Below are 14884 nucleotides of genomic sequence, written 5' to 3' on the forward strand. Positions count from 1 at the left end.
TATTAATATATATAATTAATATCATAATTATTAAATATTATAATTTATTAAATATATAATTTATTATTAAATATTATTATTATTAAATAAATTGTAAATATGTTCATATACAAGTTTTTTATTAGGAAAAAAATTGATATTTAATTTAATCAATACATTTAAGGTTGGAAGGCTTTTTTAGAAAAACTGTATAAATATTCAATTTTCAGATTTTGTACTTAAAAATTCTTTTTTAGGGGAAAGGAACAAATATATTAAAAAAATGAACAGCTGCTCAAACGCTATGATTTTAATTTTGGAAATGAATTTTTCAATTTTTGAAAAAAAATAAAGGTTCCTGTATTGTACACCATTGTGTAGCATAAAAAACCTTGGATACAAATATTAACAATTATTACGCGTAATATTATTTACTTTAAACACTTGAAAATAATATAATTACAGAATATAAACATATATATATATATTGTAATAGGTGACACCTGTATCAACAAAGCTATTAATTAGAACACAACTGAAAGTTCCAAAACTTGGATTAATGTTAGTAGGATGGGGTGGAAATAATGGCACCACTATTACTGCAGCATTATTAGCAAACAAACTTAAATTGACATGGGACACAAAGAATGGCATTCAAAAAGCAAATTGGTAATTATGATCATTTGATAATAATGTATTTTAAAATTTCCTGAATTTAATTATTTATATAAAACTTTTATCTAAATTTCAGGTATGGTTCTTTAATTCAAGCATCCACTATCAGATTAGGCAAAGGAAATAAAGAAGATATATATGTTCCCATGTCTTGGATGCTTCCAATGGTAAATCCAGACGATATTCAAATTGATGGTTGGGATATTTCAGACATGAATTTAGCTGATGCTATGCAACGTGCAAAAGTTTTAAATATTAATTTACAAAAACAATTAGTAGAACATATGATGCATATGAAACCAAGAAAAAGCATATATTATGCAGATTTTATTGCTGCTAATCAGGTAAATAATGTTTTTAATTAAATTTTCCTTAAAATTTTTTTTTATTCTTATAAATGATATATTCACTATTGATTAATAGTTAATATATTATTGAATATATTTAAAAATATATTTGAAAAAAGCAATTAAATATTAACAAAGAATTCATATTATATTGTTAAATTCTTTCAGGAAAAAAGAGCAAATAATATTATTTTGGGTACAAAATTTGAACAATTAGAACAAATTAGAAAAGACATTGTAGAATTTAAAACTTCAAATAAGTTGGACCAAGTAATTATATTATGGACTGCTAACACTGAACGATTTTCTGAGATCATTCCAGGTGTAAATGATACAGCAGAAAATTTATTAAATGCTATTAAAAAAAGTCATTCAGAAGTTAGTCCCAGTACAGTTTTTGCTGTAGCAGCTGCTTTAGAAGGAGTAAGTAAAATTTATTGTTTTTATAAAAGAAAGATATTATTATTATTCTAAATAGTATTACTATAGTATTACTATATAATAGTATTACTATTCATAATAGTAAATAAAATTTATTGATATTATATTGATATTATATGATATATATTGATATTACTTATTGTTTGTTATTGTTTGTTGTTACTGTTTCAGTGTACATATATTAATGGATCTCCTCAAAATACTTTTGTACCAGGAGCAATAGAATTAGCAGAAAAACATAAAACATTTATTGGTGGTGATGATTTTAAATCTGGCCAAACAAAATTAAAATCTGTGCTTGTAGACTTTTTAGTTTCAGCTGGTATTAAACCAGTATCAATTGTTAGTTATAATCATCTTGGAAATAATGATGGGTACAATTTATCTGCTCCTCAACAATTTCGATCAAAAGAGGTAATATATCAAAAAAATATAATTTTAACATGATATATATTTGTAATATTTCTAATTATATTTTCAGATTTCAAAAAGCAATGTTGTGGATGATATGGTACAATCAAATAAAATTCTTTATCAATCTGGAGAAAAACCAGATCATTGTGTTGTTATTAAATATGTTCCATATGTTGGTATGTGAAAAAGTATATATATATCAAATATTATAGAACATAGAGTATTATTATTTCATTTCTTATTAGGTGATAGCAAACGGGCGATGGATGAATATACATCAGAAATATTACTGGGAGGACATAATACGATTGTAGTACATAATACATGTGAAGATTCTTTATTGGCAAGTCCAATTATTTTGGATTTGGTTTTGCTAGCAGAGATTTGTTCACGAATTACTTTCAAAATAGCAGATACAAAAGATGAGTTTACTGGATTTCATAGTGTACTGTCCATACTTTCATATCTCTGCAAAGCACCATTAGTACCACGAGGAACACCAGTTGTAAATGCATTATTCAGACAACGAGCTGCAATTGAAAACATTTTAAGAGCATGTCTTGCATTGCCACCTGAAAATAATATGTTACTTGAACACAAAGTTAATTTCAAAAATCAATTATGAATTTAAGAAAAAAACATTGTGTTTTAAACTAAGGGTATTATTTGCAAAAAAGGAACGAACAGTATTATTAAAGAATAATTTTAAAAACAGTAAAAAATTAAATATTTTAAAATTTGTATTGTTTACAAAAAGAAATTTGTTAGTGTTTGAAAATCACTTTCATATTTCCACATTTATTGTTACGAAATTTATATTATTAGCTATAAATAAATATTATTAGTTAATGACAGATATCATAAAATTATTATACAGTATTTGATGTGTGAGAATGTTGTTTATTAGATTTCATAACATTTTATAAGATACAATTGTGATATATATTTTTTTAAACATAACAAATTAAAAATATATATTTTTACAGTAAATAATATTTTGAACAATAAAAAATTATTTTCAAATCAAGATGGGGAGAGAGTCTAATTTTATATATAAAACTTAATTTAGTTTCATATAAGAAATTCCTATAACTTACTGTATAGTTCCTTATATTTTTTGTTTAACATTTAATTTAAAGTTTGATCTCATTGTCTGAAAGATTTGTTTTTTTTGAATTACAATATATATAAAAAGAATGAAAAATGTTGATGTGAATTTGAAAGTACCCTTATCTTTTTTAGATGTCATTTATAAATGAAAAATGTTGTCAATAATACCTTTAATATATATATACATATATATATATATACATATATATATATATATATATGTATATATATATATAATGTTTATATATTACACATTTAAAAATAAATAATTATAAAAAATATTTATTATTTATTTATTTCAATTTAATTCGTTGAAATCGAAATTTTTAATGTTTTAATAATCCTTAATAATTCCGTAATATCTATATTATGAATTTCAGATATTTGCTATAGATATTTTTAAAATATCCAGTATATCCAACAAACAATACAAACTATTTAAATATATATATCATATGTTATTATATCTTAAAAATATCTGTAACAATATTTATTCTTAAATAAATACATAATATTTCTTTTAAAATAGTACCTATAAGTGTTTTAAAATTTGGAAATTAGATACATTTGTGATATAGTATGAAATCAAAATTTTATTATTACATGAAGTTTGCAGCTATAATATTTTTTAAATAAAATGAAAGATATATAATGATAATGTAATATTTTGATAAAAAATATTTTTATATAATTTATATAAAAAATTTTTCAAGTTTATGATTTATTATATTAATTTCATTAATTTCAATTATATATTATTAATAATAGTCAAGATGCAGAACGATTATAATCTTTGTAAATTTTCAAAATTTAAGAGTACTGCAGGAGAAACAATGGGAAATTGGGGATTTTCTAACAGAATTTCAAATTCCGGTCAAGAACTTAAACGTTTGAGATGTCTATTTAACAAAATGGATTCTATGTAAGAAGTAATTTTATTCTTATATTAATTATATTTTATATTATCTAGTTTTAATCTTATATTACATTACATCTTAAAAATAGATTATAAATAATAATCTATTATAATAATAATCTAAATTCATATTAATGTTAGATAACAATATAAAAATATAAAATTTAAATTTATTTATAATTTAATTTTATAATGTAATTAAATATAAATTATAAAATTTAGTATTTATTTTAAAAATATTTTCTATGACATTATTGAAATTTTCAGGAGAACTACAAAACCAATGATGTGTGTAAAATATAATTATTTATATGATCCAGAAGCATGGGGTACGAAACCTAGTCCTGAAGAGTGTAAACCAATTTGGATGACTTTTCCTATGAGACGACCTCTTATTACGTATAGTTCTACTGCTACTATATTATTAACTTCAAATTTAAATGAGATTGGAACAGATTTGCTTTATCCTATTCCAGGCCGAAGTTATGTATTACAGGGTGTATGTAAAAATTTTTAAGAATATTTAATTATAGTTATTAATTATATTTAATTAAATATTGAAATGTTATTCTCGAGAGAATATATTTTAAAACTATTTTTAATAGTATTGTTCATTTTTAAACTAAAATATTTTCTTTTTCCAATAGACAGATAAATGGTATCGATGTAGATAATGCAATGTACCATGTCCTACGCCTCGATGTAATTAATAGCAGATATTTATGTTCAAAACTAATAATAATGTATATACAAATAAAAAATATACAATATTAATTTTTGTGTTTTTATTTCTTTATGTAAATTTGTGTATATATATGTATATAATATACATATAATATACATATATATAATATATATATATTAAATATTAAATTATTAAACAATTTTTGAATAATTTTAAAATAATGATTTAATTTTAAAATGTAAATTTGATTATTTTTTTATCTACACATTTTTTATATACATAATAATGTACATAATATAATATGCACATCGAAAAATTAATATATACTATTAATTTACATTAATCACAATGTAACTATGATAATCATTATTTTGATTATTTATTATTGTGATAATTAATAAATTTATATTGTTTAAATTCATTAATTTTATGTATTTTTTAAATTTGTACTTTATATACATACATTATAATACAGATAATAATTCTGTAATTGATGATATACAAAATATTATTTGAAAAAATATGAATACTCTATAATATATTATAATTTATATTTTTTATTTTACAAATTCGCAAAAAAAATTACATTTGTTTTAAGTCAACTTTGAAATTTGTAAAAAATTGATTAGTATTGCTTATTTCAAGAATGTTAACATATATTTATGTAAATCGCAACAAAATGCGATCGTTAAAAAATTTATTGTGAAATTTATCAATCCATTTTTTCTTCCAAATTCCAAAATTTTAGTTTATAATTAAAAAAATTTTTACAATATGACAAATTAACAGTTCCATCATTTGTGCTATATTTTTATTAAATATTTTAAAATTGAAACATAATGCAAACTACAACAATTTGTAAAGTAAAAGCAACACCGTCAATATGGTTAGTTTATATGCATATATATATATATATATATATGTTAGAATATTTACATGTATAATAAAATATATATTTAAATATTAAAATAATTTTATATATTTTATATTATATAATCATTATTATCATATTTGTACAAATTTACATATTTTTTATATTAAATATATTTAAGAAAAGGATTAATTTTTTATAATAAAGAAAATTATAAATAAATTTATAAATAATAATGGTTTAAGCAAAAAATTTAATAACAATATGACGAGTATCTTTCCTTCTCTTATTTTTATAAGTCTTAACTTATAACTTAACACTTCTTCTCTTGTAAAACATATTATTTTATTATTGCTATTTTAATTATTTTAATCATTTTTTTACATCATTTATTTTAATTGTCTACTCGTTCTTTTTTTGTTAATTTTTTTATTTTTTTTGCTTTCATTTTTCTTCTTATATTTCTAATATTTATATATAATTTTTTTTTATATATCATTTGAAAGAAATTAATTAATTAAATATCTAAACAGATTTCTATAAAAATTTTTTATTTATAGAAAAATTATTTTGTTTTCATTGAATTACTTTTTTTAGACTTTTACACTAATCATCTAACGCCCTTTTTTTTTTTTTTTTTTAATAATTTTATTAAAAATGAAATTATATATATATATAAATAATTATATATTTATATATTATATAATTATACATAAATAAATATTACTGCTAAATAAATAAAATCATTTCTTTATCAAAAATGAAATTAATTTTTATATATTTAATAGTTTTCGTCCTAAAAGTACGATATCAGAACAGCAGAAATGCGATCAAGAAAAGTCGCCACTTATATCAGCATTTCTCATGATCCCATTTGAAGAAAAAATACATCACACAACAAAAGTATCAAATACTTATAACATAAAAAGTAAACAAATTTCGAAGGTAAATTGTAATCAATCTGTGTGAAATTTAAAAATAGCATTTTTTTTTAAAGATGATATTTTATTTTATTTTATTATATATATATAGTTTTCATATATTTTATATAAATTATATAAAATAATATAATAATATAATAACATATAAATATACATGTAATTATATGTTGGAAATTAATTTTTATTTTAGCCTACAAATGGCTTAAAATTTCCTGAAATGCGAAATGGTATTTTATTTACAAGATGTCATTGTGTACATAGAGATGGTCTTCAAGATTCTTGTCCATTAAGTCAATGTCAACAGGAATCTGATTGTTTGGTCAAGCCATGGCCTAAGTGTCCACCAGCAAAATATTTGCAATCTCGACATCCAGAACAGTATCCACCGTTTAAATAATGCGAGATCTCAGACAGCCAAATATATATTCAATACATGTTACACACAAACAAATATCGATTTAGAAAAATAAAATTTAATTTTAAATAATTTATAGTAGAACATTTGAAAAATACAATTATTATTTTTGATCATATTTTTTAATTAAAATATAATAAAAATGGTAAAACAATTTATTTATTGTCTATTATTCTATTTAAAATAAAGTGACTTTTTTTAGTCCTCAAAGAGCGCAGCTATAAAAATATATTATATCCAATTTATATAATTAATGAAAAAAAAATTTGCTTTTATTTCTAGAGAAAACTTCAGAGGAAATAATATTTTATATATTATATCTTATTCCATGTATATTTTTTTAAATGTTAATTAATATATAATTATTAAAATTAAATTTTCATTTTTATTTTTTTAATTTAATTTTAATAATCTTAAACTCAAGTAAAAATTAATAAATATATATACACATGAAATATACGTATATAATATACATAACATATGCATATATAAATAATAGAAGATATATATATAAATATTTTGAAATATATTTTTATATAAAATTTTTATTTTTTATTTGTTTCGTGGCATAACATTATAAAAACATCTTCAATTTAACAAATAACATTGTTGACAGAAGATATGAAACATATATAATAAAATAAATTTGTAACAAAATGAAAAATGCACAGACTAAAGAATCTAATCAATAACCAATATAATAACTGGTAAATAAATTCTGTTATGAAAAAATTGGTACATATAGAAAAAAACATATTGATGGATATATACTGAAACATTTTGTTTAACATGGTGACGGGCACACTGATAAACATGGTGATGGACATAGCGTAAGACATGGTGGTGCACATGGTGAACACGGTTGGCATGGTGGACATGGTGGACATGGTAAACATGGTGGACATGGCAAACATGGTGGGCATGGTGAACATGGAGAACATGGTGGACATGGCAAACATGGTAAACATGGTAAACATGGCGAACACGGTGGTGGACATTTTGGTGGACATGGAGGTGGACATGGTGGTGGACACGGTGGTGGACACGCTGATGCACATGGTGGTAAACACGGTGGTGGACATGGTGGACATGGTGGTGGACATGGTGGTGGACACGGTGGTGGACATGATGGTGGACATGATGGTGGACATGGCGGTAAACATGGTAAACACGGTGGTAAACATGGCGGTGGACATGGTGGTGGACATGGTGGTGGACACGGTGGTATACATGGTATTACGCATGGTGGCGTGCATGAGGGTGGACATGGTGGTGGACATGGAACACAAATTTTGAAAGTAGCACAAGGAGGTACACAAGAAGTAATACAAGGTGAACAAGGTGGACATGGTGGGCATGGTGGACACGGTGAGCATGGTGGACATGGTGGGCATGATGAACATGGTGGGCATGGTGGACATGGTGGACATGATGGACATGGTGGGCATGGTGGACATGGTAAGCATGGTGGACATGGTGAACATGGTGGACATGGTGGACACGGTGAGCACGGTGAGCACGGTGGGCACGGTAGGCACGGTGGACATGGTTGGCACGGTGGGCCTGGTGGGCATGGTGGACATGGTGGACACGGTGGACATGGTGGACATGGTGAACTTGGTGGACATGGTGAACATGGTAATTCAACGCATATAGGTTTACAAGATTTGCTTGAGGATATCGGGGTCACCATGCAACAAGGTTTTTCCGCGCTTGTATTACATACCAATCTACAATATGCGGCAAGAGCAGCTTCCCTTGCTTGATCAGCACAATAAAATTTCTTTAAAGCAACTTCCATATCTCCTAATTCAGTTAATTTCAATAACGCGCAACGGCCTGGCATACAAACGGGATACAATTTCGTCATACATTCTGGTCTACCCATGCACTCCCACATCATACATCTATCTTGTAGCCCATTCCTTTTGATACATTCACATCTATATATAATACTTGTTCGAAAATCATAGCTTTTACATTGTTTAACTGGAATCTGAAATTTAATGTATAAAATTTAATTTCTTATAATTATTACAATAAAAATTAATTTTTTTTTTCATAATTTTACAAATTATTTTTAAAATTATTAATTTTTTTATATAATAAATTTCTTATATTTTGCATAATATTATAATATTATAATAAAAATATTATAACATTGAATAGTCGAATTTTTTAATAATTTGAATTATATATAAAAGTTTGAGTTATATATAAAAAAATTGCACATTACTTAATTATCGAAATATCAAATTCATATATTATTTAGTTTGTATCGAGTTTTTTCAGATAAAAATTATACTAATTATAATATTCCAATTATTTAAATTACATATATGGAATCAACTGATGAATGTTTTTTTTTTTTTCTATTATTCGCTTTCAATGTTTTTTTTATTTGCACAATAAATATAAAGATCGTTTGAATGAAAACTGAGTATAAATTGCAATTAAATTGACAAAGAACACTATTCTACTGATGATGAAATGTTATAGACTGAATATAAAATGCGATTAAATTAACAAAGAACACTATTCAATTGATGATGGAATTTTATAAACTGAGTGAAAATTACGATTAAATTAACAAAGAACGTTATTCAAATTGATCATGCAATCTTATAGACTTTTTAATATAATTTGAAAGAATATACCTACTATCGGATTCATTATAAATTTAAAATGCTATTCATTAATTGATTTAAAAGCTCTATTGTTGCGAAAAATGTTCAACGATACCAAGATGAAAATTTCCGTAATTTTATTTATTAAAATATTTTGAAATGACTTAAAATATAAATAATTATAAGCTTTATATTTAACAAATTTTTAATTGTAATTTTTTCGAAAAAAAAATTGTCTAATGTAATTTTGATTTTTTATTTTTGTCTTATTTTAAATCATATTATCTTCCTGATCTCAAGTTTATATCTCAAATTTTAGCTCACGGTATATTTAAACCAATTTATACTTACACAAGGTGCTGCACAAGGTGAACACATAACAGGAGGTGGACATGGTGGTTCATCCCATTCACATGCTTTTCTGTAATAAATGATTTATAAGTTTACTCGTGACTGTAATTATAAGATTCTCTTACTTTCTTTCCATAGAACTAATTAAACATTTCAATTGAGCTAATAATTCTCGTCTTCTATCGCAATTTGGATTTTTTCCATCGCATGGCATTTTTAACAATGTTTATATTCAAACAACGAAATACAACAAATTTTGATTTTATCCCAGTCTTATAAAAATGATAGAATACGATTTTTTTTACATATTCATTATATTTTTTGCATATTTTTTACCCAATTAATTTATTATTTGGAACATTGCACTGAAATGATTTTATTCTAAAAAAAACGACAATATCATCTGAATATATCTAGTATATAATAAGTGAATGATAATTTTGGATAAACTTCAATTGTTTGATATTCTGTTATCAAAATTTCCGGTGTACAAAAATAATTATAAAAGTAATAATTAAGTAAGAAAAATTTAATAAAAAAAAGAGAAAGAACGTGCAATGTCTTGCGGAGGAAATACTTTATCATGTTCACCTTGTTTCCCATCACCTGTGGCTCAGTACCAGTTACCATCTTGCCCATCGTGTGTATCTTATCCATGTGTTCCACCAATTTGTGTTGCATGCCCTCCACCATGTAAAATTACCATATGTACGCCACCAGTGCCGTGCGGACCTTGTCCACCGAAATGTATTCCATATTGTCCACCTGCATGCGCTGCAAGATGCCTAACAAGAGCTACAGCACGCTGCCTTTGTCAATGATTAAATGAATTGTTTCATTAGAAGAATATATTTATATATGCATATATACATATATCATTTTTGTCCGTTCGGCACGAATTTGAAACAACAATTTTATACCACATTATAATTTGAATTTCAATAACATGTTTCGTAGTTTTATTTAATGAATCTACAAATAATATACATACATGAAATCATATGCAATTAGGTAAAATGTACAGTGAAATACATAAACTTTTATACGAATTAAATAAGCAACATAAAAACTAATATTTTTAATATTATCTAAAATATATGTTATAAAGAGATTTTATTAAACAGATTTTGCAAGGTTATTATTCCTCCTCCACACGTTCCACCACCAAAGATATATGTTCCTAAACGGCCTTGCTGCAGACCCGGTTGTTTTCATGTACCACCACCAAAATGTTGTCTATACATGTATTGGCGTCTTCCATGTAAAGCTGATTGTTTTGAAGTTTAAAATCTTATATGTGATAATATTAAATTTTTTTATTTTATATTACAAAGTCAAAAGAAATATTATTATAATATTAATAATTTAAAATTCATTCAACAAACATGTATAATAATAATTTTTGTTTCGTGTTAAAATTGTCTTTTATATCTTATATATATATATATTAGATTAAGAAGAAATAAATTTGAATGTATTACTTCCCATTTTTAATAAGATTCCGTTTTCGTTTAATTTCATAAGAAATTCAGAAAAATCATCTATTACAAAATTTTTATCTATCGCAATCTCTTGCAATTTTTTCATAGAAAATATTTGACTTTTATTAGAATTGGTTTCTTTTTTTAATATTTCTATAAACTGTTTAATCTTGAAATAAAAATTACATATTAATATATATATATCGTATATATCGTATATATCTTTTATTAAACATGATAAATCTTTTATTTACTTACTTTTCCAGTAGTTACATTTTTTGTACCTAAAGATTGATAATTTATAAATTTATCATCAAATGTATGTTGTAAAATTTCTATTACATCCAAAGCATCTACTTCTGTTGCCTCTGTTCGTAATTCCAATTTTGCTCTAGCCTATTTAACAACAACAATTTTTTTTAATTTAAAATCTATATAAAGATTGAAACAAACAGTAATTAAAATAATTAAACCTCTGTTAATCGTATCATAGCTTCTAATTGTCTGTTGCAGATAGATAAACCGCTAAATTTATTATTTTTATTTCGTAATTTTAAATAATAATTCTGTAATATTATAGCTGCCTCTTTAGTCAATTTTGGTTTAACGTATTGTCGTGCATATGCGATATATTTTCTGAGAATTGACTGCGGAATGATATTCGGATTTTCTTCTACGGAAAGTCTAAGTTTATCTCTAAAAATTTTTTTAAATAAATAAATTTTAACGAATAATAACTTAATTAATATATTTTTAATTACCTTAATGAAAGTTTGGTTGTATCTGATGCATTTGTACACTGATATGTATTACTTTGTGTTTTATCAATTATATTTATATCAGCATGGATGGACATAACGTGTTTACATAATAAATCATCTATATGCTATTATGAACAAAAAAATATAATATTAAATATACGATCACTAAAAATATTTATTTATATATTATTATATATTAAATATTTATACTTTATTTGGCTCATCCAATAATAAAAATATTAAATCAAAACGGGACAAGAGAGGTGCGCTCATTTTTAAGTTTTGCATTACTGTTTTATTTCGATTAAATCGACCACTAATTGGATTAGCAGCTGCAAGAATGGATGTTCTCGTAGGAAGGGAGCATATTATTCCTGACTTAGCAATGCTTACACTTTGCTGTTCCATAGCTTCTAATAAAACCTATAATTCAAATAATTTGTCACATTATCATGAAATAATAAATCATCAAAAATATGTTGTTAATTTTATAAAAATATAAAATTAAAAATTCTTTATTAATTTAATTATTTAAATATTTTTTTTAATAGCTTTACCGCATGTTGTTTACACATTTTATCAAATTCATCAATACAACAACATCCTCTATCTGTTAAAACTAATGCTCCAGGTTCTAAACTAAAATTATTACTCTTATTTTCTTTCGCTAGTGTTATTGTCAAACCGGATGATGTACTTGAATTTCCGCATACATATACACCTTTAAAAATCATGTTATAATATTAATAAATTCTTTGACGATGTCTGTATGTTAAATAAAAAATTTTTCATCTATTTGTTATACCTTTTGCGGCAATTCGTGCACAGGCTTGTAACATTTGTGATTTTCCAAGGCCAGGATCACCAACGACTAATATATGAATATTTTCTCGTAATTCAAAATGTTCTACATTCCCACCAAATAAACTCAATATTAATCCAGCTTTGACAATTTCATGACCATATATACTTGGACATAAAGAATGTACCAAAAGTGGAAAAATATTTGGTGTATTATATACTTCCTATTAAAATTGATAAAAACATAAATATTTTTAAACAATATGAATTATTCAAATTGTTATAAGATATATTAATAATTTTATATACCTTTATTGCTAAATAATCCTTTATTGACATTTCATTATTTGTAAAATTTTTATTTTGAAGTCTCTGTTTATTATTAATTATTGTAATAGCTTCCATATATAAAGAAAATGACATTTTATTTCGAATCTTAGTATTATTAGTACCCTACATATGTAATATAATATATCATGTTATTTCAAAAATTTTAATATACAAATTAAAATATAAAATATATGTATTTTTTTTAATAAAAAAAAAATAAATTTTAATAAATTTTTAATAAATTCAATTAATTGTCATTTAATAATAATGAAAAACATTTAAAAATAAAAATATAAATTATATATAATTATATATAATATATATATCTTAAAAATATATCTTAAAAATAAAAATATAAATAGAAATAAAAATTTAATTGTTGAAGTCATTCTTAAAAAATTTCAAGATTATCGATATTTATAAGCAAGCAAGTATATTGATGTATATTTTGAATATTAAAATGTTACTATATCAATAAAAATAATATACAAAAATTAAATTTATTTAATAACATAATAATAACATTAAATTTATTTAAATTTGAAAAAGTTTGATGATGATTTCTTATAAAATCCATATGCCTGTTGATTGCTTATAAAAATGCTAATTTTTTGAATTAATGAGTGTCGCGATCCTCCTTCCATACGCCCTTGAAACATCTTTCTTTAATGAAGGTGAGGCTTGTATCTGAAGTGACGTAAGATATTCGGAATTTTTTGGAAAGGTCACAGATTACAGACAAGATTTTTCAATTATAAAAATCAGAAATTTTTATAAATCATATCGCTACTAATCGTTTCTAAATTATCTTTATCAATTTTATAATGTTTTTGATTGTTAAAAAAATTAAAATAAAAATTTTAAAGGTGTGATAATTAATATGTCTAATATTATTCTAATAAATTTTTATTCAAAAATAATCTTCGCGATTGCGTTATAAATATAATGTTTTTTTGTGTTCTTTTGTGTGTAAAATTAATTGCTTAAAAAAAAGGAAATTGCAAAATAATATGCGTTATTTCGAGATTTATTATATTATTTATTATATTAAATTAAATGAAAAAATGTTCTAAATTTCTCTTAAAATTTTTATCAATATTTATCTTTTATTTAAAAATATTTTACTTTATTAATAGAAATGAAGATATAAAATATGTATATTTTTTTATATATTAAAATTAATTGATATTAATTCATTATCTAGCAATATATAAACATAAATGAAAAATTAAACTTATTTAATCGATTAATTCTCATAAATTCGAATAATATATAGTGAACAAAGTATATGTGAACAAACATTCGTTTGTTTAATTGTCATGCGTATATTCTCAATATCCAATAATAATAATAATTAATTTGTTTCTGAAGAATAATTCATGAATATTCAGAATTATTCATTGATGATTACAAATATTTACTGTATATGTATATATAATACTGTATATGTTTATATATAAATATAAAATATATAAAATATTTTTAAATGAATTAAATTCACAATCATCTTCATTTTTTCTCGAAATCTTGCAATTCTACGCTGTGAAAAAAAGCTTTTGACATAAATTGTATTTTATAATTGTATTTATAGTATTTTTTAATTTTTAATTTTTTAATTTTATTTATAGTAAAGATTATAAGAGAAATAGAATAAAAAAAATGGAATCACAATTAAAGAAATTTTTTCTGATATAATTTTAAGAATAAATAAAGTAATTATTTCACTTTATTTTAAATTA

At 23.1% G+C, this 14884-nt stretch overlaps 4 protein-coding genes across 5 annotated transcripts in view; 3 read left to right on the plus strand and 1 right to left on the minus strand.

The window, feature by feature from the left end:
• Positions 1-2883, plus strand: part of LOC102674146 (inositol-3-phosphate synthase 1-B) — a 4528-nt gene extending 1645 nt beyond the window's left edge. Inside the window, exons 2-8 of one of the 2 annotated variants that reach the window (XM_031514179.1) lie at positions 237-400; positions 476-648; positions 731-998; positions 1170-1424; positions 1614-1856; positions 1924-2032; positions 2102-2883. In XM_031514179.1, coding sequence (XP_031370039.1) covers positions 539-648; positions 731-998; positions 1170-1424; positions 1614-1856; positions 1924-2032; positions 2102-2481 — 1365 coding nt within the window. In that variant the 5' untranslated portion in view covers positions 237-400; positions 476-538 and the 3' untranslated portion in view covers positions 2482-2883. The remainder of the gene's footprint in view (positions 1-236; positions 401-475; positions 649-730; positions 999-1169; positions 1425-1613; positions 1857-1923; positions 2033-2101) is intronic. The other variant, XM_006623611.2, reaches the window with a different exon arrangement.
• A 779-nt stretch (positions 2884-3662) lies between these two features.
• LOC102674366 lies at positions 3663-4653 on the plus strand. Its single transcript, XM_006623613.2, has 3 exons — positions 3663-3888; positions 4150-4381; positions 4530-4653. The coding sequence occupies exons 1-3, from the start codon at positions 3683-3685 to the stop codon at positions 4554-4556; spliced, it is 465 nt and encodes a 154-aa protein (XP_006623676.2). The 5' UTR covers positions 3663-3682; the 3' UTR covers positions 4557-4653.
• Positions 4654-5238: 585 nt separating this feature from the next.
• On the plus strand, positions 5239-6903 carry LOC102674505. Its single transcript, XM_006623614.1, has 3 exons — positions 5239-5453; positions 6227-6383; positions 6570-6903. Exons 1-3 carry the CDS (start codon positions 5407-5409, stop codon positions 6774-6776), a joined length of 411 nt encoding a protein of 136 aa, XP_006623677.1. The 5' UTR covers positions 5239-5406; the 3' UTR covers positions 6777-6903.
• Positions 6904-7329: 426 nt separating this feature from the next.
• LOC102674893 (DNA helicase MCM8-like) overlaps positions 7330-14884 on the minus strand; it is a gene marked incomplete at its 5' end in the record, with an annotated part of 8727 nt that continues 1172 nt past the window's right edge. The window contains 13 exons of the mRNA XM_006623617.2: positions 7330-8790; positions 9773-9842; positions 10350-10402; positions 10476-10581; positions 10693-10744; positions 11254-11422; positions 11512-11649; positions 11727-11949; positions 12015-12139; positions 12225-12437; positions 12572-12735; positions 12820-13039; positions 13125-13268. Of these exons, the coding sequence (XP_006623680.2) occupies positions 7579-8790; positions 9773-9842; positions 10350-10402; positions 10476-10581; positions 10693-10744; positions 11254-11422; positions 11512-11649; positions 11727-11949; positions 12015-12139; positions 12225-12437; positions 12572-12735; positions 12820-13039; positions 13125-13268 (2889 nt within the window). The remainder of the gene's footprint in view (positions 8791-9772; positions 9843-10349; positions 10403-10475; positions 10582-10692; positions 10745-11253; positions 11423-11511; positions 11650-11726; positions 11950-12014; positions 12140-12224; positions 12438-12571; positions 12736-12819; positions 13040-13124; positions 13269-14884) is intronic.

The sequence above is a fragment of the Apis dorsata genome, unplaced genomic scaffold (assembly GCF_000469605.1).
Source record: "Apis dorsata unplaced genomic scaffold, Apis dorsata 1.3 scaffold_920, whole genome shotgun sequence".
NCBI classification, from domain to species: domain Eukaryota; kingdom Metazoa; phylum Arthropoda; class Insecta; order Hymenoptera; family Apidae; genus Apis; species Apis dorsata.

Bases quoted from the DNA above. Each gene is read 5' to 3' on its own strand.
- LOC102674366 (XM_006623613.2), top strand. From the start codon at position 3,683: ATGATTTATTATATTAATTTCATTAATTTCAATTATATATTATTAATA. The intron at 3,889-4,149 runs GTAAGAAGTAAT...TGAAATTTTCAG, and splicing joins TTTAACAAAATGGATTCTAT to GAGAACTACAAAACCAATGA. The intron at 4,382-4,529 runs GTATGTAAAAAT...TTTTTCCAATAG, and splicing joins GAAGTTATGTATTACAGGGT to ACAGATAAATGGTATCGATG.
- LOC102674505 (XM_006623614.1), top strand. From the start codon at position 5,407: ATGCAAACTACAACAATTTGTAAAGTAAAAGCAACACCGTCAATATG. The intron at 5,454-6,226 runs GTTAGTTTATAT...TATATTTAATAG, and splicing joins AAAGCAACACCGTCAATATG to TTTTCGTCCTAAAAGTACGA. The intron at 6,384-6,569 runs GTAAATTGTAAT...TTTTTATTTTAG, and splicing joins AAAGTAAACAAATTTCGAAG to CCTACAAATGGCTTAAAATT.